The sequence below is a fragment of the Barbus barbus genome (assembly GCF_936440315.1).
Source record: "Barbus barbus genome assembly, chromosome: 32".
Lineage (NCBI taxonomy): Eukaryota > Metazoa > Chordata > Actinopteri > Cypriniformes > Cyprinidae > Barbus > Barbus barbus.
The window spans coordinates 22,740,949-22,765,771 of NC_136760.1; the positions used below are offsets into that span (position 1 = coordinate 22,740,949).

Consider the following 24,823-nt stretch of genomic DNA (forward strand, 5'->3'; position numbering starts at 1 on the left):
TATTTCTGTATATATGTTTACTGTGCTTTTTCTATTTGTATTTTTGTAAACTTGAGGTTTTTCTTAATTTTGTTGGACAATTTGTTGGACAGTCGTACAATACATTTCACTACATGTCGTACTATGTATGTATATGTATGTGACAAATAAAATTTGAATTTGAATTGAATAGGGTTTTTACATTCCTTGTTTTTGCTGGAAAATTTTGACCTAAAACAAGTTCCAGTCTCTCAAATCCCTTGAAGAACACTGACTTGAAAATACCAATCAAAATAATTTCTGCATCACAGGTTCTTATTCTATCCCACATCTAAAAGCTGCAGTTTATAACTGTGAGGTTTTAACCCCTTGCCAGATCCAGATCGTCTACCAGAGACCAGCTGCTAAAGGCCTGTACTCTGCTTCAAACTGTGCAATTGTCCCATCAAGGTCATATCTAAATGCGCCAGGTGTATCTCCTGTCCATCAGGGCTAATAATTGAGTAGATCTATCTATCTATCTATCTATCTATCTATCTATCTATCTATCAATCTATCTAATCTATCTAATCTATCTAATCTATCTATCTATCTATCTATCTATCTATCATCTTATTTATATTCACAATTTTTTCATGAAATTAACATTCTTGACAGTGGTGTCTTTCAATCTGATTGAAGGGAACAGTGAAATTCCACAGACATTCCCATTTAAGGTGCAAAAATGTTCTCAATGTTCTCTTTTATGAGGCTGTCATTTACTGTCAAGTGTAAAAATTGTCCAGGTATCATCTGGTTTTATAACTGATATATAGAGCTATAAGGTCTTTGAGCCAGAGCTAAATATTTGGTCTTAATACTTTTAACAGGATGCTGTGAAATAGAACAGATGGAACATGAAATTAAAAGTTTGAGGATCAGTGGATTTGACCTGTAAATTCTTTGTCATCAGATAAGAACCTAGGTGTGCTATTTGATAGCAATCTTTCCTTTGACAGCCACGTTTCTAGCATTTGTAAAACTGCATTTTTTCATCTTAAAAATATATCTAAATTGAGACCTATGTTCTCAAAGTCAAATGCAGAAATGTTAATTCATGCGTATATGACCTCAAGGTTAGATTATTGTAATGCTTTATTGGTTGTTGCTCTGCACGCTTAATAAACAATCTCCATTTGGTCCAAAATGCAGCAGCTGGAGTTCTTACTAGAACCAGGAAGTATGACCACATAAGCCCGGTTCTGTCAACACTGCACTGGCTCCCTATTAAACATTGTATAGATTTTAACATTTTGTCAGTTACTTATAAAGCTTTGAATGGTTTAGCTCCTCAGTACTTGAGTGAGCTCTTATCACATTATAGTCCTCCACGCACCTAGAGTTGACCTCTACAGCCCTGAACGTCAGTGGAGATCAGGACACCTAGATGAGCCCCAAAGACAGATCCCCATTGAATACCTTGTCACCTAGACGCCCATCAGGACAAGACCTCGGGAACCAGATGAGTCCTTTACACAATCTAAACTTGCTGCAGTTGGAATTGAACTGCTGGTTCGTCTGGCCAGAGGAGAACTGGTCCCCCAACTGAGCTTGGTTTCTCCTAAGGTTTTTTCTCCATTCTGTCACCGATGGAGTTTTGGTTCCTTGCCGCTGCCGCCTCTGGCTTGCTCAGTTGGGGACACTTAATTTCCAGTGATGTCGTCGACTTGATTGCACAGATACTATTTAAACTGAACTGAGCTGGACGTTGACATCATTGAATTCAATAATGAAATGACTTTAACTGAAAATTGAGTATTTAATCTTGTCATTTTACATTATTGACAATATTTTCCTATTTTGAAATTGGAAAGTTACTTTGACACAATCTGTATTGTTAAAAGCGCTATATAAATAAAGGTGACTTGACTTGACCTTTATAACAGAAGCTTTAAAATGGAATGCATGGTTTTGGGCATTGGTGTAAAACTGGGTATCATTGTCTGGTTATGTTCTTGCAAGTTCTTTACGGTACATTTTGGTACCATACCTTAAATTCTGCACTGCGTTCCCATTACCAACAAACTTATTTTGCAAGTACCAGTAAAATCCATTTTGCAGGACACAGCTTGCAGCCTGGGGCTTCATTCACCTGGCAGATCCTGGAAACTTTAGGGAATTTATGTTGTCAACAGTTTCTGCGGGGCTATCACACTACACCTGCTATTCTCTGAAACTTTCAGTAATTAGATCTCATTAATATTCGCATGGTTGCATCACATGCTATTCAGCCCAGTTATAGGTGACATCTCCTGATACAGGTGTATCGAATGTTGAATTATTCATCTCAACAGCTGTTTTTTATTCATGCAATATTCATCAAACATTTGTTGCACCCATAACAAATCTCCCACCCACCACAGGTTATGCCAAGTTATTCTCATTAACAAATAATGTGGCAGGGCAGGGGATGAATGAGCTTACTGACATGCCACTAAGGCCATAGAGAACAAACCCTAGCAGACTGGTATTAAAAGAAGGGTTTCTGAGAAAGACGCTAAAAATGACACATGCTGCCCAGTGACAGCAGGGTCCTTTTCTCCTTTTTTTCTAATGGAGAACTTACATCAGAAAAACAGACAGACAGAATTCCAAAGGTTCTGAGAATTGCAAATGTTTCAAAATTCCTGTTTGATCTAATTGAGAAACTGTTTTATGTATTGAATGAATGTATTGCATTTGTTTAATCTTTGTGCATGCGTGTGTGTTTATTGATGAAATTACCACAGCTCTTTTCTAACCTGTCAAACTGACAGTGTTATGATATTATTTAATATTATTCATGTTAATAGTTAGAAGCAGAAATGTACAAAATCTCACAAATTACATTTTGGTTACTGACTGAAAAAAAAAAAACATGATCCCATGTTAAAAGTCAGGTCCTATGTTCTGCCCTAATAAGGAAAGTTCAAGTGAAGTTTATCATTTTTAATGAAATATTTGCAATTCTTAATCCAATAAATCATTCACAGTATGTGCTGTGGATTTGGTGTTTTCTTTATTTCTCACCACTTTGTTTCTTGATCTGTTCTGACCTCACAGTATGCAAATTTAGTTTCGCTTATTATTGGGGGTTTTGCTGTGAAAGTGAAAGATCTCATGTCATCAGCTCAAAAAGCGCTGATTGTTTAAATCCGTGTTCCATATTGTTTCATGTTCTGTCATGTCCTGCATACTTCATGTAGCTGTTAGTTGTGAAATTGCACTCTACATGTTTTCAGTATGACAGAATTTGAGCTGTTTTTTTGAAGGATTCCACTGCAGAGCGGGAGATCGTGTGAAACCGGAATAGTGTGCTCAATGAACAGACACAACAGTGTGAGGATCACAGGCTTACAGCAGAGCTCGGAGTGTCTGATAGAGCAGTTTCCCAGACGGTGGCTTGTTAGAAGGTTTTTTCCGGTGATAGTTTGGTACACGGATTGTTTTGTGTTGCCTGGAAAGGGGCCTCTGAGTTCAGCATTGTTTACCCTCCCTTCAGATCACAGCTGGGCAGAAAATCTTAAAAGAAATCACCTGTTTGTGGACTGATACACGCAGATCCTTTTCTAGATAAACCAGACCTCAAAAGCATTAACCTTTTCATGGACATTTAATTGTTGGTTAGATCCCTAAAATAAAAAAAGCCTTAAGAACTTTTAAATACCACTGTAAAAAGGCACTTTAATATTTCCATATGGGATAAATAAAACGATTAAATGGCTCATACCATGAGTAATAACATTTTCCTTGATCTTTTTGAGAGACAAAGGTTCATTCTGCTATGAAAACATTCTAGGGGAAAATTGTGCCCGCTGATAGCAATTTGTACTTGCACGTGTGCTGATTTAGTGGCCGATGCTCTCTAAATCATGTAATGTAACAAAATTAGTTTTGCTAGCAATTCCTGGTCTTGCAGGCCTGTTATGAGCGCGAGTTGTGGAGGATACTTTAATGCTTGCCATGATTGTTAGAAAATGTACAGAAACATCTCCAACATTGATGTGCATTTGCATCATATTTCCTTTAGTAAATCAAAAGCCAAAACAATGCAGGCACCACAAGAAAACAGACAATTTTAGATTCAGATAATTATATATTTATATTTATTTATTTACTTTTTTAAAAGCATAAAAACTAATCCAAAAATCTAAATGATACTTGTTTTTTATGGCAAAATCATGTCTGAAAACATAAGTACGTAAGCTCAGGGGAGGGGGATTAAATAACAAAAATGCTTTAGATAGCATCATTAAGAATTAATTATTTATCATATTGGGTTGCTTTGATGTATACCTGTATTGACTGAAGGATACAGAATTTTCAATTGAAATAAAATGAGCTTAAACAAAAACCTTCTCAGAACCTTTAAGTCATGAGGTCTCTTGAAGCTTTGTTGCAGTAAACGCGGGTGGAGTTATAGAAGTGGAGGGGTAACACTAAGCAGTGTTATTCATGCATCTTGCCCAACAATGTGATCCCTTCAAACAGGAAGCACAGACTCAAAGCGCCTTTCCTGGTCACCGCATTAAGTGAATAATTCAATAAATAAAAGGAATATTAAATGGTGTGACCGGAAAAGGGTTGACACCCTACTCCTTATTTTCCCACCAGTGTAACAGCCTGTCCCATACGATATAACCTCCCTTCTGTGTGAGATTTAATCATTTTTCAAACGCTCTTTAAACTTTCATTTCTTTCACATCTATACTGTACCTTTTCAATCAGTCCTTCATTCCAATGAAATCTTCCAGTTTGGTATAATTCATTGCATCTACATAGTAAAATATTTGTGCACTTACAATATAGTATTGCCTTCTAATTGCTGTACTTTCATTGTTAATTGATAATACCTGTTTTACAATTTAATATTCAGTCTTAAATAAACAACTGTATACTATGTCTTTCTTGACATATGGTGTAGAGCCATCATATTGCTTTAAAATTACAGTTTGTCTGCATGATTTTCACAGAATTATGCTGGCACATATGTTCCCATCAGGGTTAACTATTGTTAATAAAAACAAAAATACTAAAGAAAATACTAAAAATCACTACAAAAATTATTAAAACTTTAACTAAAATTAAAATGAAAACAAACAAAAACAAATTCAGCTTATTAATAAAAACGATAGCTTATTGGTATCGATGATACTAAAATATGTTTTTATTTATTTATTTTTATTTTAACTTTTGCTGGACTGTTTTGGTGTTTTTGTTGCTTTTGTCATTCATGTTTAAAACATGCATATTTAATTTTGAAATATTGAAGAGAACTAACACAATGTCTGGTGCCATGCTTTCAGACCAAGTTACAACATAAGTCATCTTTACCGCTAATGCAGTTGAAAGAGTCCTTAATATTATACAGTACGAAAAGTCAGGTGTATTTTTATTTTTTCATATTGTCCTTCTTTCTTATCGTTCTTCTTGTCCCTATCTACATCATCAGACGATCTGCTAATGAGTATTAACGAACAGAGCAAATGAGGTGACACACACACACACACACACACATACACAAACACACGCATGCACGCACGCACACACACATACACTTAGTTCCTTCTTTTTCCATTGCTCCAAAAATCCAGGCTACCTCAGCTGACATTAGTGTCACTCTAAGCCTCCTGTGTATAGAGATATTTTCCATGGTACCAATCTGAATCAAGTTTCTCCATCATTTTTCTTAAACACAAATCTTGAGCTGAATGTGCAGAGCATGACAGTCATCCCTATTTGGTATTACTTAAGATCTCATTTCCTTTCCCTGACAAACTGGTATTCTTCATCTTGACATAACGGTGGTAGGTCATACAGAGAAGTGTGAAAGTGAGTTCTTTAAAGTTAGTAGCACTTATGAAAAAAGAAATGACAAGTTGATGGAGATAATTTTTAAAGCGTTAAAAGCTCTAGAGGTCAACCCCAGCAGTTTGTTGACAATTGCACTGCAGGTTTTTTCTTTCTCATGGGTTTGATTTTCACTTATCTTTGTTCACTTTAGGTCATATGCTTTATAAAGTTGTGCCAAGATGTGGCAAAGAGCTGCTTTGGGTTAATAGGAATGAAGTGAGTGAGTTTTAGTGAGGATATGTAGCTTCTGCTTTATATCTCACGGTAACAGGCTATTTTACGTAAGTCGTGGCCATGACCTGGCCTGGGATACAGCTGACCCCAAAAAAGTTGGAAAATAAAATATATGGGTGTTTCTTCAACTATGAGCACTTTTAGTCCTGTATACTTTCAGAACATAAACTCTCTTTAAATATACTTTTCATTGTCTAATTTATTTAAATTATCCACTAATAATATATATCAATGAATGTAAATACGTCACAGAAGAATTGTCATTTCCAGCACATCTCAGATTATGTCTTGTAGTTTTGTATTTGATAACATTCTGAGGTGGACATTTTTGAAGTGTAATTTAAGCATTTGAAAATTATTTAAATCATTTTTAGACAATAAGCAATGAAATGATCATGTTTTATTCATTTATATTTAGCATAATTAATTTTAAGATTTAAGATCTGGGCCAGGTACAGGGTAAAACAAGGCAATTTATATATAAAGGCATTCTAAAAGTAGCATATATATTGATGACGGCATTTAAAAAAAAAGAGACAGTTTTAATGTTAACATAATATAATAAACACAAAAAAAGGTTCAAATCAACCCCTGGGACATAAAAGTGCCTTAAATTGAAGAAACATAAATGAAAGAAGCTGTATTTTTAGGATGTCTTTAAATAATATTATTATAGGAGTTTTAGACAATTTTATAGCAGCTGTCCATATGTGTTAAGCTGTATATCTGTGTTTTATGTGTTATGGTTAGTCTTTCCAATGTTTCCAATGTTTATTTAAATAACTTACCAATCCAAGTTACCCAAGAAACATAGTGACTTTTGACCATTCAATCTCGTTTTATTGAAAAATGAAATAAAATAGCATGTACAATAATAATTACAATAATAATAATAATAAGAACAACAATAATATTAATCATAATATAAAAATCTGTACATTCCATTGTTTTCTTTCAGTACAATAGGGAAGACTGATAGAAAAACGACTGCATAAAGTATGGGGATATTTACAACAGAGAGAAAGAAACGCTGCCTATGGACCCACAGTCATTAAAAGGAGCATTTTCTTCAAACAAGCCAACAGTAGCCTGGTGAGAACCAGGTGCACTGCGTATTTGGCTGTTCATCAAGTGGCTCTTGAAAAATGATATGCCGAAAAAAAAAAAAAAGCTATGGATGACAAAGCAATTTATACTCTTTTGAACATTTAACACAGCTGCATAACATGCAGTATTTTCAAAATAAATATCCCTAATTTTATTGTCTCCTTTTATAGAGCTTTCCAGAGAACATGCTCTAGTGGCTGTTTTACATTACTTCAGGTATGTAAGAAAAAGCAAGGGTGAGAGGAGACACGTTAGACATCACAATCAAGCGTCAAAAATGCTCCAAAAGTGATTTCTCAGGAGCACATTTTGTGTGCAAGTGCGGCTCTGAGCTCAGATTCTGTGTTCTGATTGTCATTGGATCACAGTACCATGATCTCAGTCTACATACCCAGTCCTTGGTACACCTGCCAAACAAGTCATTAGGGTTGTATTGCAGTTTGTCAGGCAAGACAAGAGGTTAGAGTTGATTGAGAAATAATGAATTATTAGAGAGGTTTAAAGTCAGAAGGGAGAGTGGATTCTGTTTTCTGTCCTGTTTCTTCCCAATTGAACCCAAACCGTTCGGCCAATATACACTCACGCAGTCTGTAAATGAAACTATAAGTAATCCATGCAAATAGAACCTTAAATCTAAAGGTTTTCTAGCAACATTTTCCAACCCAAACACTCATGTAGCACTAAACTACAGTAACACTGAAGTTATGGGATGGAAAGGAGGGTTTGAAAATAAGGTAGGCTAACCTGTAGCTCTTATTTCCAATGGGCTTTGTTATTCATAGTCTTTGTCTTATACACATTTGGCTTTGAATAAGAAAATAATCAATAAAAATAAACCATACATGTGCGTAAGCAAACAAAAACCATTTCTTTTCACTTACAAATATATTTTTTACTCCACGTCATGACTCCATGTCTTATTATCCTATGTCTAATAAAAGAATTTGATGCATTCTCTATGAAAGATCATTTTGAATACTCTTTGGTTTAAGTCTAAAACTCTATAATATGCAACATAGCAGCACTTGTAGAAAGACATTCATTAACACGTTCACTCTCTTTGTCCATGCAGACATGACAACTGCGATTCTCATTCTGATACTGATCTAAAGACCCTGTCCGATTTATATATATATATATATATATATATATATATATATATATATATATATAGCAATAAAACAGGCATGTTCCTTTGCATTTCTCCCTTCAGATAACCAGAAATGTACTATGGAGGGCTTCCAACTTAATGTCTTTTTTTTTTTTTAAAGAGCAGACACTAAGTTGTCTGTATTCCCAAATAGAGGTTACCCACCTAAGCCCCCCAAAAGATTGTTCCAGAAATACCCAAAAGCCTCACACGAAGGCCAGTGGATTTAAATAGAAAGGAAACGAGGAGATGATGGAATAATTAACTAGAAGGTAGAAACAAGACTTTTTAATGATACTTAAGACATTGACTAAACACTCCTGGCTGTGTTTTTTCTGATTTGTATAATGCTATTTCTAAGAACTGTTATTATTTTAATTTTAATATTGTTATTATTAAGCACTTTTTTCATCTAAAATGCCTAATGTAAAATTTCAGAATTTTCCACAATATTTCAACTTTGGTAGCAGCATGAGTAAAAGGCTGAATGAAAATATTGGTCTGAGCGCGAATCATTCTTACACCGTTGGACAACTGCACATGGACACATGCCTGCTCATTTTCAAGTTTTGCCAAGCAGTTACATCCTCTCGGCTTCATGTCATTCAGAAGCAACGGTCTAAAAAGGTAGTGTCACCTAAATGGGGAACTCTCTCTCTCTCTCTCTCTCTCCTCCTCCCTTGATGTGCATTCTTCATTCGCTGTGCAGTGCCTCTATGCTGTGTTTTATTTAACCATGCATACTCGTAAGAACACTCTTGTACAGTTTCTCTATCGATTCCTCCTCGTAACTGTACCGTTAGCTTGAGTCTGCCTGGCCGAGGGGCTCAGTTCAGCTCAATGTGCCTGTATGAAGAGGTGTCTGTAAAACCTTTCCACTAGTTCTGCACAGTCATATTTCAGATTCTCGCCGTAGAGGCCGCGGTTCTAAGGGAACAGTGGCCTGACTGTGGTCAGAGTCTGAGCTAGTGTCTGTGTTTGTCCCTCCAGGGCCCAGGCTGTCCCCGTTCCCTTCCTCTTTCTCCTCTTTGTTTGAAAGGGCCACCTCGTTCTCATAGCAAAAAGAATTCGAGTTGGATAGGATATATTTTTTCTCAGCAAGATCCCTCGCGCTGCACAGGGGGGTGCTGGGCACTTCATAGGTCTTGTGAAAGCGAGAGTAGTCTACTTTGTAATAGTTTTTCTCCTCAAAGAGGACAGGCTCAAATCGGTGTCCCCACAGGATCTCACTGGCCACGTAGGAGCTTCGGCATTGGGTGGTCATCGCCGTGGCCTCCACCATGCCCTCCAGGATAACAACAATTTCAAAGTCAGAGTTCTCCATTTCCTGTTTGTTCATGTCGTAGAAAGGGCTGTCCTCGTCGATCTCATGGACGATGGTGATCGGTGACACCAAGAAGATGCGGTCAATACCACTGTCAAAGCCCACGTCGATGTCCATCTGGTCTAGAGGGATAAACTCTCCTTCAGCTGTGGTGCGAGATCTAAGGAGCTGAGCTCGAACGTGGGCCTCTACCAGGTGGCTTTTGCGCAAGTTGCCCACCCTCCACATCAGACACAGCTTATTGTCCCTCATGGCCACCGTAGCATTATGGCTGAACACCAGAGTCTCGTTCCGCTTCTTGGGCTTTGCCATCTTAGCCATGACAGCACCGATGATGAAGGCATCAATGATGCAGCCGACTATGCTCTGAAATACAACCATGAACACCGCGATGGGGCACTCGTCTGTAACATAACGATAACCATAGCCAATAGTGGTCTGTGTCTCGATCGAGAAGAGAAAGGCAGCCGTGAAGGTGCTGACGTTGGAGACACACTTGGGCCCGTCATTCTCCAGGTCTCCGTGGAATATTGCAACCAGCCAGAAGATACATCCGAAAAACAGCCACGACAGCAGGAAGGCCAAGCAGAAGATAACGAACATCCATCGCCAGCGAATGTCCACGCAAGTGGTGAAGATGTCGGCCAGGTAGCGCTGGTTCTTCTCGCTGACGTTGATGAACTGCACGTTGCAGTGTCCGTCTTTCTTGACAAACCTGCTCTGGGTCTGGTGACGGGTATGGACTTTACCCTTCCCGTTACCGTACCCATTTGGCACCACAGCAGTGGCCAACTTCATACCGTCCTCCTCTGATGACACGATGCTGTAGCGGTTGGCCCGCACACTTCCCATCACCTCAGTCTGGGAGGTCTGTGCTGTTTCTGCTTTGGAAAACAGTCTTAGTTTCTGGAAAAAGCGTTGGAGAAACAGTTTTGAAACACTCACGGGGACCAACACAAGCAGGAAATGGGTTTGTTCAGAGCCGGACGCAGGAGGCGTCTCTTTGCTCCAGTTGGACCTTTGATTGACAGAAAGGGCCAAGGATGGGGCGATCACTCGGTTCTCATCTGCTCTGGTGATATCATTGATCAAATGTCCTATCAGAAACAAGAAACAAGATACACGTTAACATTAATTGGCTGAGACTGTAAACTCAACATTCTCTTAACATGAACATTCACGGAACTGAATTTTTGGATCTAACAGCACATGAATCTCCGAGACCAAACGTGATGCATATAATTCCCATGCATTCTCATGCAAGTCTCAGCTTGAACTGATAAATTTGTACACTGATTATATCATAATGTTAACATTTCCCTCTGAATTTAGTATCACACGAAATAATACTAACTTTGATGCATGGTATGTGCTTAATCAAAAACTCATACTTTGAAACTTTAGAGCACCCTGACCATTCCTTTCAGACTTAGAAAAAACCCCCAGCAGTGTTAGCCAACAAGACTTCACTCAAAATGAACAAAATAACACAACCCAAGTTGGACTTCTCTAAATCACCAGTGAGGCTGTGAAATGAGGTCGTGAAGTAAATAGTTTCTTGTTTGAAAGTGAGATTTTATTCAACTTTTTTTATTTTTTATTATGGATCATCAGTTTTATTGTCCATATGTTGAGGAAGACAATTCTTTATTTCACATATTTTTCTTGTGTTTTTATATCATATCAATTTCAATCTCAGTCAACAACACCTGTGTCAATTTATTTTAATCAAAAATGTATTTCTTGAATACAATGACATTTTACCAGGAAGTACACCACTTGATAATGTCATGCCAACCTGTCTGTTTATGCTTTCTCTCATATAGTGTACTTGCCCACAGGACCATTAATAATACCCGTTTTCACACACTGTGCTAAAGGGTATGGGTGAATGGAAAATTGTTTTGTTCAGTCACGTATGTCTATTACCTATGCACTAATTTAAATTAGCAAAAACTCATCTATAACCAACAGTGGGTTCCTGAGAGCTCTACTCAAAACCTCTGTATATTTAAAATGTTATCTATTTTTAGTGTACTGAACAATAATAAAATGCTTTTAAAGAGCGTCTCACAGGATATTCACAAATCATCACAAAAAGGTCATCGCAGGTATTCCAGGTAAAATGCTGAAACGGCTGATCTTTTCCATGAAAGTACAGCACTAACATAATATCTGTGTCCTAAAGGATTTTTGACATTTTAAGAGACAAACAAGGAAAGAGAACTTTAGTCGATGGAGAACAGCATGCATTCTGATCGAATTTGTTCTTGCGTCCATCCTCTTCAAATACTGTCTCAAAATACATAGCATTCTGAACTATTGCTTAAACATCAGCAAAGGTAAAAACAAGCCAAGACTGGTTTGCAGTAGGGTGCAGAGCAGGGACTGAGACCAGGCTTGTTGACTTGAGAGCTTGTCCTCTGGGACCTCATCTTCTCTCTCAGCAGTATAATGACAGCCCTGTGACAATTCCCCGGGGAGGGCTAAAACACTACTCATTAAAGCTCCTATTCTGCCTTCAATGTTCTTAGCAACCATAACTGAAAAGAAAGGTCCCATTTTATCTTATTTAGCAGATTCACAAAACAGAGAAGGATTTTAGAGAGGAAACGACAGCGAGCAAGACAGAAAGAACCTGAGAAAATTTGTATTTAAACAAAAATTACTTTTTATTATATGTAAGGACATTTCTGCCATCTAAAACAAAAGTAAGCCGTTTATTTTCTTTTGTTTTTCACATGTGGCCCCACAGACATTCAGATAAAGAGCAGGTTGACAGATGCCATTATTTCCAACATGAAACATAATATGACAGTGTTTATATCTAGGAAAGATGTTTATTTTGATGGCGTGGACCAGTGAGGACCAATGGAAAATGTTACATAAAAGCCTACATTCTTTTGAGTGATCTAACTAGGATTAATATTCCTAAAATATGGTTGCATATTTTAGGGAAATTCCTTTTGCCCTATTATCACATTTAACAGTTTACACTATGTGGTGTGCATAGACCTGACAAACAAGCTAAGCACCAATTTAGCTGCCAATTGAAAGTCTATGAGTGTTTAGGGCAGAAAAGAAGATCTGCGTGTCTGTCAGCCGACTGACGCCTGACAACTGCTGAGCACAGCTGTGCTCCAAATATATTAGACAAGTGCATACTTGAGCTAAATAGAATAGACAACTAAGAACAATACTAGGCTATATGATATTAAACCTCACGTGTTTAATGCAGTACTAAACCCGATATGTTCCTTTTATAAGGCAAATCTGTCACGCGGATAAGTATATAGAGGGGTCAACAGGTGTTGGATCTAAATCTTTTTTTCAGTTTCTTTCTTTTGAATGACTACTTAGTAGCCAACATGCATAAAGCAATGAGAAATTCAGGATGCTGTGTCACCTTGTGCATTGGTCTTCAGAGAAAATACAAATCAAATATTGAACACATTCACATGTTTCATTGAAGCGTCATGTACATGAGAGTCAGAAATAAATTCATAACTCGTTACCATCCCATAAGAATAATCACTTAGACAGCAATAACATTAAATTGAGCTCAAACTGAGACTGTCTGATTAAGTGATCTGCTTCTCGTTTTTATTTTTTTACTGATATCATGTGTCTGCTATAAACTTTCAATGGAGAGCTCAACAATGTTCTCAAACTGTGCTTAGACTATATGCTATCAAAAGTCAAATATAACCGAGAATCCACTAAAAAGCCTCGTGCACTGAAAGAGCAACATCCGAGCCACAGTATTCTCAATGGAATGAAGTTAAAATGTATAGCACAAAACACTACATATGGAATTTATTTACAGATGCATAAAATATGTCAGCGAATATATGTGCGACCTTACCTACTCATTTGTAACTGAACACGAAAAAGTTCTCATATATAAAAATATCCCACGAAAGGTTTTACTATCCACACTGTCTTCTCATTGATCTTGTTCTCTCCAGGTAACGTATTAATAGTATTTGATATGAAGTATGAGAACAAAAATCTCCACGTTTCTCCTCTTGTTTGCGGCGTGCGGTAACTCATGTGCTGTTTCTTCTAGGCTTCAAACCCATTTAAACACGACGCAACAGCTAGCCACGCCCCCTCTCTGAAAACCGCCAATCCGATGAGAGAGGGAGCGTTTCACGCGCGGATAAAACATTCTTCTTCGCAGACTGCAGAGCAAGTGAAACGCGGACCCACAGCGGCTTGCAAATTAAGGCTTGAATCCCCCCGAAGGAAGCCAAAACAAAAGCTTGTGGGTGTCTAAAAGTATGTATTCTTTCATAAGTATGCTTATGTGTCAGCAGAGTTTTCAAACAACCTTTTCACCACAGTGACATTACAAGTTAGTCACAATGAGCTGACAAACACGCCGCCTGAGGAGGTAACCATAGCAACAGTACGATTTTTCTCACTAACGTAAATCAAAACATACAGTCATAATCTGTTTACAAGTCATAAATATAATCGCAACGTGATTTAAAACCAGTTTTCTTGTTTACATTTCTAACTGAAAAGTAAAGAAACGTTACACTGAAAAAAATATTGTGGAATTCTGACCTCGGAAATTTAACCATGTGTAATACGGCCAGTCTTAAAGAATGAACATTTCCTGAAACAACAATTTTCTAAAATAATATAGAATTTAAAGCTTAGTTTGTAGTTAATGGTAACGTTATTTCTTTTCAACACACATACTATAGGAATCACCCGTTATACGTTTCATTTGTTGATAGTGAGTCTAAAGTCAATGGCATTTTATCAGGCTCCAGGCAATTCTTTATAAAGATATTTTGTTTCAATAAACAAATGCTGTATAAAATAATTTAATGTGAAACACTGTTGTAGTCTGGGGATATGCCATTGACAGAAAACAGTTTGGAAACGTGGTATTTTGGGTTTTGCTATTATGAAATATGATCAACAGATAGTATAGGATCTGTTGTTTGCATTTCCACAGCACTACTCTGAATTTATTCAAATATTGTTTGTCTTCCAGCATCTTATATAATGACTTTGCATTGTGTTGTTGGGAATTATTAATTCAAGACCATTGTTAAAGATAATGATCATTTATTGTTCAATCAGAGGAATGTTTCTCCTTCTCTTTATAAGTGGTCCAATGAAAACCCAGCAGTAAGTGTTCCACAGGCCTTTGCCCTTCCCGGCTGCTGCGTGTCACACACTGCTTACTTATCATAACTAATGAGTCGTGTTAAACTTTTATTTGTGAAGCTGTTGCAAAGTGCTTATTTTAGTTACTTTCTTGTTCAAGTCTATAAATAATACAGACTATTTATAGGCGAAACGTGGTGCATGAGCTGTTTACCTTTCGGCCTAATTTGAGGCTATGCTTGGACAGCACTGCATCCAACCACAAGGTGGAGGGCTGGAGACTTCACTTTCTGAGGAAAACCTCCTGGGATCCAGCAGTTTTATTTACTGTAGTAGACATATGTTTTTTGTTAATATCTCTGAGACCATACATGCCACTGTTTGAGTCCTGGTCTGTTTTGAAGAGGACATCCTGAACTTTTTTGTCATGCCAAATTATTGGATTTGGTCAATGGGATAACATCAGTGTATGGTTTAACAATTTTAAAATGTGATTATATATACAACAACTGTAATTTAATCAAATAAACATTTATAAAAAAAAAAATCTCTAAAAAAATATTTTTTATATATATATATATATAAACTAATATATTATAGTATAGATATTAAAATATACATTTATATTGAAATATGATGTCAATATTTTAGAATTGTTTGGTTGCAGGCGGAGGGGTCTTTCAACAGTCATACATTGCACAATGAAATCTAAACACTCATTTATGAACCGTTAGATTGTCCTTAAGGGAATTGGATGCATGCTGTGTAAATATTGAAAATTACCACTGGGGCTCTGTTTCCAAAAGATTTTATTAGTTGTTTGGACGGAAAGGTTAACCACTCTGCAAAATAAGGTGGAACAGTGTTCTGCACTTACTCCGCTAATGCCAAAGAGACACACTGACTGACCACAGTTTGGTCCGGTTAACGTCACTGTCATTATAATTGATCCATTGCCTCTTATGTAGGTTGAAGGTTTGGGTTCATAATTTAATCAAGGAGGACCTTTTTTACATCTCGGGATATCAAAGAACCTTCAAGGTCATATAAGAAGAGTCTGTAATGTCCATCAAATCTGTGACATCAGTGATAAAGTGGTATAAAGTGATACTGAGTTTGTTTAAGACTGCTTAATGCCATATAGATATATATATAATACTAATTAAACAAAACATTTATATTATTTTGAATTTAGTGCTCTAACTGGATTCTCATCAAAGCCAAAGCGCCTACAGGGCTTTAATGTGATTTTCCAGTACTAGTCCAGGATACTGTCTGTGCTAGAAGGGTTTTTGAAGATCGTCCTGCTAAGTGACAGCACACCTTTATGTCTAAATCTAACTATAAATGCGCTAGGCTATTTCTTACAATAGTGATGCCCTTTGAGGAAGCCTGATTTCAAAGTGCTATAGCAGAGTGAGGATGTATCAAGTCTACTGTTATAGCTCGTGTTCTTGGACAGCACTGCCGGTGGATGCTTTTTCTGCCTCAAGACTATTCCCATTAACCAATTCCACAGCTGCCATTGGAGAACTTATGTGGAGTGGTTTGTGTTTTGGCTGTTGAGAGCACTTCTTTAGGTCATACTCCTCTGCGCTTAATTCTGGGACCAGGACTTTAACTGTGTGGTTGAACAGGGCGTAGTCCACTCTGTAGTTCCTGCGGGTGACCCTGATCATCTCCTGAAAGTGCTGGCCCCACAGAATCTCACTTGGAGTGTAGGATGTGCGTGTCTGGTGAAGGATGCCCGTGCAGTCATCTGTATAGGTGAAAGAGACCACCAGCTCAAAGTTCTCCTTCCTCAGGTCCTTCAAGCTCACCTTATATAGAGGACTGCCAGGGATGATTTTATGAACTATGGTTGTTGGGGTGGCCAGGATGATGTTGTTCTCTTCAATGTTGAGGTCTTTGTATGTAACGTTAACTTTTCCTGTGCTGTGTGCCAGGTGCCGTACCAGCTGTGCATGAGCTGTACCTTCTACCATGTGGTTCCTTCGGAAGTCCCCGACCTGCCACGACAGGCATAAGTGACCGTCACGTAAGCTGATCACCGCACAGTTGCTGAATCCAACAGTTTGGGCTCTCTTACGGGCAGATGCCATCTTGGCGACTGCGATGCCGATGACAAACGTGTCAATGAAGACACTGATGACATCTTGGATGGTAACTACGATGATGGCGAACATGCAGTTCTCAGACATCCCCCGAAAGCCATAACCAATGGTGGTCTGGGTTTCTAATGAGAATAGAAATGCAGCTGTAAAACTTCGAACCTCATAAACACATGGGTCATTGTTGGGATCTTTCATATCGCCATGGGTCAATGCAATGATCCAGAACAAAATTCCAAAAAAGAGCCATGATAAAATGTAGGAGAGGGCAAATGTCAGGAACATGACCCTCCAGCGGATCTCCACCAGGGTGGTGAAGATGTCAGTGATCCAGAGAAGCCACTCCTCTGGAACGTGCTGCACAACCATGTTACAGCTCCCATCTTTTTTCACATATCTTTTCTTCTTGGCGTAATAGTCGTCGTCTATAAGCACGCTAGGATTTTCGTCACTGCACTTCACTCCGGAATACTGTACTGTGCCCGAGTTCATACTGCCTCAGTCTAGAGAAGTGAGAAATGCACAGTCAGATTCAAAGGTACCCGTAATACTGCACTTAATTTTATACATGCATGCACTGTTGCATCTTGAATAGACAGACAGATTTTTACATCCATGCAAAAAAAAAAAAAACATCTATATGTGTCTGTACAGATATAGAACAGTAGAACAGGTTTGGCAGACACTGGTTAAATGATTTTTGTGGGTGACCAGAGAAATGGTGAGCAACAAGCACGTTTTTTTTTTTTGTCATAAGATCATGAGAAAACAACTTTTGTTATGCTGAGAAAATAAGACAGAAAAAATAAAGCATGGCCCCTCAGGGTGTCCATAAATCTTATCACAAACGATAAATCAGTATACAAGGACATTAAGGATATTGACAGAAATCTTAATGATGCCTTTGGAGGATTTGCCAGTACTGTAGATGTATGATAAATCTTACAGTGCTTACACAAAACACAGTTACAAAAACACATGGTTTGATGGTTGCTGGGTGCACTTGGTGAACTACTTCTTTGCAGAGTTTTATTTACGCTAAACACATCCTTGTTTGTGACAGTAACTGTTATGGTGGCATTTGTACTGTAATGTTGTAATCAGAAGTCATTATATATATATATATATATATATATATACACTCACACACACATAATATATTAATATATATTTTGCGAAATAGCTTGATTTTTCAAGTGGCTTAAGGTGGAAGGTTAACACTCTATCAGTAAACACTGCATCATATTATCTTGTAAAGCGTGGCTTGAATTGGTTGTTTTTGTTGATATAAGAAGTAAAATGTCTTACCCACAGTGTGGTATTGTGTTTTAGTACATTGCTGCTAAATGTAGTAATTGCAAACCTTTACGAGAACATATTTTGTAAACACCACCATACTTTGTCTCTTGGTCATAAGTGCAACGGGTTGTGTTAGGGCCAACTTTAAGGCTGTTTTAGCCTGAGTGGTGAAGTGTGGAACAAGAAAAGGGTTGCGGTCAGTGGCTTGGCCATTTTATGGAGATGACTTAACACAAGCTTAACTTGGGGACACCATATGGAATGCTGGACCAGAACAGAGACCGGATCTTTTGACATAATCCACATTGTGCCCTGCTTAAGATTCTAAAGTCCAGGTGTCAGTGTCAGAAGGAGAAGGGAAAAAGAAGAATCTCACTGAAAGATAAAATCTGGCTTTACGGATTAGACCTGGTGTTAAATACCTATTAAATGCATGTAGTTCTATAGAACAGCAGCTGACAGATGCCTTCCCCTCTCGTCTCAAGTCAAGACGTGTTACTCTATATTTTCCCTATAAAGAAATACAAGCTATAATGTATTAATATGCTTGCACAGAATTTAGTTATGCAAACAGATGTTCTGGAACAGGTCTAGACACTTCATGGCCCGTGTATAAGGGTAGACTGTTCTGTCTGTTTTTGAACATCATTTGTGTCAACGCTAAACAGAAACATTGTGGACTTTCCCCTCTTGATCAGGACGATGTACAGGCTTTTGTTTACAGTTTAACGCACGAGAGCAAACACCCATGCATATAAAAAGCACACATTACATTTGTGAATGAGAGGCAGTGTTAATACATATTTGCTGGTAATGATGGCCAAACTAATTTTGCCCATGGTAAAAAAAAAAAGTACACACAACCACATGCTTTCTCACTCAGTTTCTTACGGACACTCTTGCACTCTTAACCACATAGATGCACAAAAATTATGAAATTTTCCACACCATAATAGGAACGTCTGTGTTTAACACGGAACGGATTGCGAACAGATACTTATAATTACTCCTCACGCATTTCATGTTCCATGTCTTAGCATGGATTCCTGGAGTCTTTGATTTAAATTTGTCCCTGTCCTTTATCAAAGTATTTACTTCCAGCTGAGTACTGGAAACAGCCTCCATCCAAATGAACACCGCATAAATGGAGTGTTTTTCAGTGTTAAGGGAACACACTATTTTAGATGAGGAATTCAGTTTCCATTGTCACTTTCCTGTGTGGTGTGTACATTTCCAAGCATAAAAAAATGAATGAAATACTGGCATGTTCCCTTGAAAGTATTGTTGTCTGGGGGCCATGTGACCTTCAACTCAACCGGTACTGGCTTCTGCATTTTTTTGCTGCTTTTTAATTTACATTTACCGTCAGTAACAAATTCTTGCCGATCATTGGAATTATCTTACTTGTGTTTATATTGTGTTTACTTGTCTATGGACACTAACCGTCGAATAGGCCATACTGTGGGAATAATAGAAAGAAGAAGAAGAGAGAGATTGTTCTATATTTTTTCCAGTGGTTGATTTTTTTGTCATAAGTTTATTTATGCGTTTCATCAGAATTTTTGTCTGATGTTGGTTTGACTGGTACGTTTTGGCTTCCCAGTTCTATTTTAAGATGGCAATCTGGGAATGTTTATCATTGGTAAATCATTTTTTTTTTTTTTTTTTTTTTTCAGAGTTCCCTTTGCCCAATGTCAATACAGTTTATCATAATAGATTGGTTGCCTGGAGATGCAAACCTCAATGCAACAAACCATTGTAATCTTTCCAGTTTGTGGGATTCTTAGAAACGTAACCGCATGGTGTAGCAGTTGTGCATAGAGAAATCTAATATCTTCAATTCTCGGTTGCCTTTTTTAGTTCCTTTCTCTTGATAAGTTTGGCTTTTGGTTGGAGTAATTCTTACATGTGTGTGTATACAAAATTTACTGTAAATTCTGGGTGTAATGTAAATCTCGTGCTGTTCATTCATCATTTGATGTTTTGTCTCATCTTCACTAATTTTGTGATTTGCTACTCTGAAGCTTTCAAAAAGACTCTTCAGAGACAGATTTTGCATGTTATTCAAAACAAACAAAAAAATGTTGTGTTATATCAAAATGTAGTAATCTACTTTGCCACAACTTTCCTTTTCAGCTGATGTCACCAGACCTCTTATTTCAATCCCTGACCTCCAACCACCTCCATTCTGGTATCTACTGTTACACCCACTTTTCATGATATAGTCAGTTCCTGATGGATAACATAAAGTCTTACCCTACAACTTTTGTCCTGGAGAATATCCACTTTCACTCACAAATACTTCAGATTACAGAAGTACAATGGGTTTTGTATGGCGCTTCACATTGCCAGCATTCAGCTTTTAAGTTTTAGGTATGTGATTTGTTTTCTGTCGGTTTTCTGTGGTTGCAACTAATATTTACATTTTGGTCAAATTCACTCCTCTTCATGGAATAATTTACCATTTGTTGAGTTACAAAAATTTATACATTTTGGCACATTTCTCACACAACGCTATGATATGACTTAATATAGTGCTTGAATAGAGTACTTTTATGATACTTCCATGGTGTTTTTGCATCCTTTTTGAAGTTTCAAAGCTACAGTTGTTTCACAATTGTTGCAAAGTCATATGGTTTGGACCAACATGAGGATAAGTAAATGACCACAGAATGTTCATTTTTGGTAAAGTATTCCTTAAATGATATTTGTTCTTCAGAAAACATTTGCTGATTTCCGCACTGATAAAGAGCTCTGTGTTTTCTTACTGCAGGGTGAGTGGGCTCAGCCAGGACAGCGAGAATCTGTTATCTGGGTGTGGTCCTCTGCTTTCTCGATTAACCATTAAAGGAAGCATCTCTGAACTGCAATGCCCTGAGAAGGTAAAGGGAATGGAAGCTTCCCATTGGGAGAACCTTTGGCAGTAGACTAATCTTTTACGGCCAAACCACTGTAAGCATCTTCTCCACTTATTGCTACCCCCACCCAGCCATACTGGGCTGCAGGTTCCACTAAGCTAACTGGCTGAACTGGTGTCCATTTCCTCTGGACACAGAGACATGTATGTTTTTGCCAGATTATGGATTGATATTGCTGTAATCACGTGAAATAGTCAGGGTATCATCCAATTATTTTCTCTCGTGAACTGTTGGATACAAACAGATGAGGCCCTGTGGTTTTGTCTCCAATATTTGTGTGAAAAAACAGTGCAGATTGCCTTATGTTAATGCAATTGCAACTGAGCAATCTCAGTTTCCACTATTTATTTGCTATTATATAGTTATTGCTTCAGTCCTTAAATGAGAAACGTAATTTCTATGCATCATCCTACCAATGGATGCTTAGTTTTCTCCGCATATTAAACTAATACATTTTTTTACATTGAAACCTTGAAAAATGACACATTTCACTTCAAGAAAATGACATTTCATAGCCATCGTGCATGTGACCACCAAAACAAAATTAAAATGTATGATTTAGATTTTTCAGTGTACATTTGCCCAAACTGCTAACCATAAAGCATTGATTGTGTTGAGCCATGGGTTTATTTGATAGTAAACTTGAAATCATGACTACTGACCTCTGAGTTTTAGTCTGTTTTTAGCCCATGTGGCGATGTTTAGAGCATTAGATTTGCTCACAAAGCAGTCTCTGTGTCATGAGCATTCCAAATTACACATTTCATCAATTCCCACCATGCCCAATATTTCTTAATGACAATCATCATGCATAAACCCTGTACTGTGTCCCACAAAGAATGTTTGTAAAGACATTGACAATGGCCTCTTCAGATAACTCAATTAGTACTGACTCCAGGGTGATTTTTCACAGTTTAGAGCCCTAATATAGTTCACCTCAAACATTCTGTCATCATGAGCCCACCCTCACGTTCTTTTTTTTTTTTTTTTTACCTGCATGACTTTCTTTCTTCTGCAGAATATAAAAGGAAAAATTCTGAAGAATGCCCTGGTTAATTTTCTAATTGTCTGTGCTCCTTTTGCATCCTTTTTTAAACTGGAAAACGTAAGTTCCTCTTCAGTGTAATTGCATTCAAACGGTCATGCCATGACAAGAGGGTGAGTAAATGAATACATACAGTGCTTTTCATTTTTAGGTTAACTATCCCTTTAATGCACAGTCACAATTAAATATAATGATGATTCAGTTTGTGGTAAAGTTCCTGAGGAAACAGAACCAGCATCTGAAAAACTGCATCTTGCGCTTGCATACACATTTTTCCAATCACTGTACAGGCCACTTCTTGTGTCAAACACAAAGATTTAAACAAAATGCATACTAAAATGGTGTAATTCTGCCCTGTCCTTCAGACGACCGTACCAGATCAAGTGGTCAGGTAAAGAATGCCAATGTTTCATCAAATCATTGTGGCACAAGTAAGTGTCTTTTAAAGCTAAACATGCCCCTTCTTTGCTTTGTTTTTTGTTTTGACCTGACCAACACAGATAGATAAATTTCATTGTGTACTAAATAGTGAAATGCTTCCTGCATCAGTGATAGTGTCTCTGGTCTCCAAACTATTTTTGACTGTGAGGGAGCACATTGCTCTGTGTTTAGATGGATCATTAGAAACCCAGTTAATATCATTGCTGAAGGATACTTGTCTAAATAATTCAGAAATGCAATTTCTTCAGAAGTACGACAGGACGTGTTCATACTGCATTGTCTTCTAAATGGACAGTTGTGTCTTTTACTCCTTTCAGATTGATTCTTTCACTCACAATCAGCTAAAGGGGAAGGTGGTATGTATAAACTGCTCATGTGGGACATATGGCAATGTTCTGAATGTCAAAGTTCCAGTACAGCTTACCTCTGCTATGTTTCCTGCACTGCTCGAGGGCTTTACAAGACCATTACATGCCCACTTAAAGCAAATAATGTCCATGCAGATACACAGTGTTCAGTCGCACGAAACCACCCGGTATGTGGGGAGCAGAACTTCTTTGCCCTAGGCCCTGTCTCACCCATAATGACCTTCAATTTCTTGGTTCCCAGGAAGTTACAGGCACTTTATTTGGCTAATGTTTTACCCGTTCCATCACAAGCTCCTGTGGATCAGAGCACCAGACTGTGTTGAGCAAAGTTGAATGTTACGTAAAGCTTTTAATCTGTGCAAAGATCTTGGAAGATGGCACGTGCAGGTTACAGGTGTGATACACTTTGGTTTATTAAATTTTTTTCACAGTCATGTTAGTTAAATCACAGAGATTAAAGAGGAATTGAGATGAGGTCTAAGCTGTCACCTTGTAAGGACTTTTCTGCATTACAATACACTTAAAGTGCTACTTCATTACTAGCATGAGTACTGTGTTAGCCAAGCTCCGTTAATCTTTGCCCCAAAGCGCACGTCACAAACAGAGATGTTGACATTTTTAATGTCCCTGGAATACGTGACAATAGCACTTCGTAAGTTTAAGATTAATAGAAACAAATTAGCATGGAATATTTATGCAACATTGAGTTTTGTGCTGTGTCAGCTGTTGAGACGTTCCAAGAAAATTCCCTTAGACAGTATATACAAGTTGAGCAGCATGCATTATCGATTGTAACAAATTCTTAATGACTCATTTAATGCATCATTAATTCTGTTTGACAAATAATATTTGTGATTAATTTATAACATGTAAATCTATTTTTAAGTATGAAACGCAGTAGATGGAAAAAAATACTTCTGTTTTCATTCTTGTGGGTCATTCGAGTCCATTGTTTTCTTAGATTACAGCATGTTCTCTAAGACACCTTTTGCGCTCCCATTTTAAAGCTTGAAACTTCTCCTCCCTAAAGCAGCTCGAGTGTCACCATATCCTGACTCAGCCCTTCCTCTAACGCCTTAAAATCTTAGCAGAATAGGTTTATCGCTTCTCACATGCCTCTTTTCTTTTCTGTCTGACAGCAACAGGAAACAAGGAATACCATTCACTTTTGGGGGAGGACTTGGGAGGCGGATGACTGATCTTTAGGACTAGACTCAAATTGTTGTCCACCCCGTGTCCTTTAAAAAACCACCCATGCAAAATTAATACTTAAGACTCTGGATTTAGGTTTACAGTAATTTTAACTCAAGTAATTTGTTATGATCTACAAGCATTGTTCTCACAAATACTGTTATTTCTTCTCACAGGACAGCTGTGATTTGCCATTTCTGGTGAATAAATAAACAGACTGAGAATGTGGATGGTGCCTACCTGCTCTGTTGCTGTTGCTGTAAAAGTGTAGCGTGCTTTGAAGTTTCCACCTGAGTGCAGGGCTGCACACAAACTCCACTGGCTGTAGAGGCTGGATTGGGTAAGTGTGTGTGATAGAGAACCAGCCCACCTGTACCTATATGCTGGAGAAAATTCACATGCGCTTTGAGTGTGTGACAAGCTTAAAGCCATAGCGACAATGTCTGTCAAGCGATTTCTTTGAGTGCTTAAGACGTTTTAGTCCAAATAATGATTGCATAATGTTTATCACGTTACACACAATCACTTTAGCATTCTCTCGTACTGTCAGGATACACAGAGATTTTTAATTCTAAACAAAATTAATTATATATGCTTAATCAAAAGTTCAAGTTGCACATATTATACTTTCTTTTAAGTAAAAATTCTAAAGGACCAT

General features: G+C 37.6%; 2 protein-coding genes across 2 annotated transcripts; both read right to left on the bottom strand.

Moving 5' to 3' along the window:
* Positions 1–9,233: 9,233 nt before the first annotated feature.
* On the bottom strand, positions 9,234–10,532 carry kcnj2a (potassium inwardly rectifying channel subfamily J member 2a; the record flags this gene model as incomplete). The annotated part of the gene is made up of 1 exon (XM_079388860.1): positions 9,234–10,532. The coding sequence occupies exon 1, from the start codon at positions 10,515–10,517 to the stop codon at positions 9,234–9,236; it is 1,284 nt and encodes a 427-aa protein (XP_079244986.1). The 5' UTR covers positions 10,518–10,532.
* Positions 10,533–15,591: 5,059 nt separating this feature from the next.
* Positions 15,592–24,485, bottom strand: LOC306852583 (inward rectifier potassium channel 16-like). Its single transcript, XM_079389530.1, has 3 exons — positions 24,406–24,485; positions 18,625–18,713; positions 15,592–17,406 (listed from the first exon to the last, which is right to left on the bottom strand). Exon 3 carries the CDS (start codon positions 17,393–17,395, stop codon positions 16,232–16,234), a length of 1,164 nt encoding a protein of 387 aa, XP_079245656.1. The 5' UTR covers positions 17,396–17,406; positions 18,625–18,713; positions 24,406–24,485; the 3' UTR covers positions 15,592–16,231.
* Between the last annotated feature and the right edge of the window lie 338 nt (positions 24,486–24,823).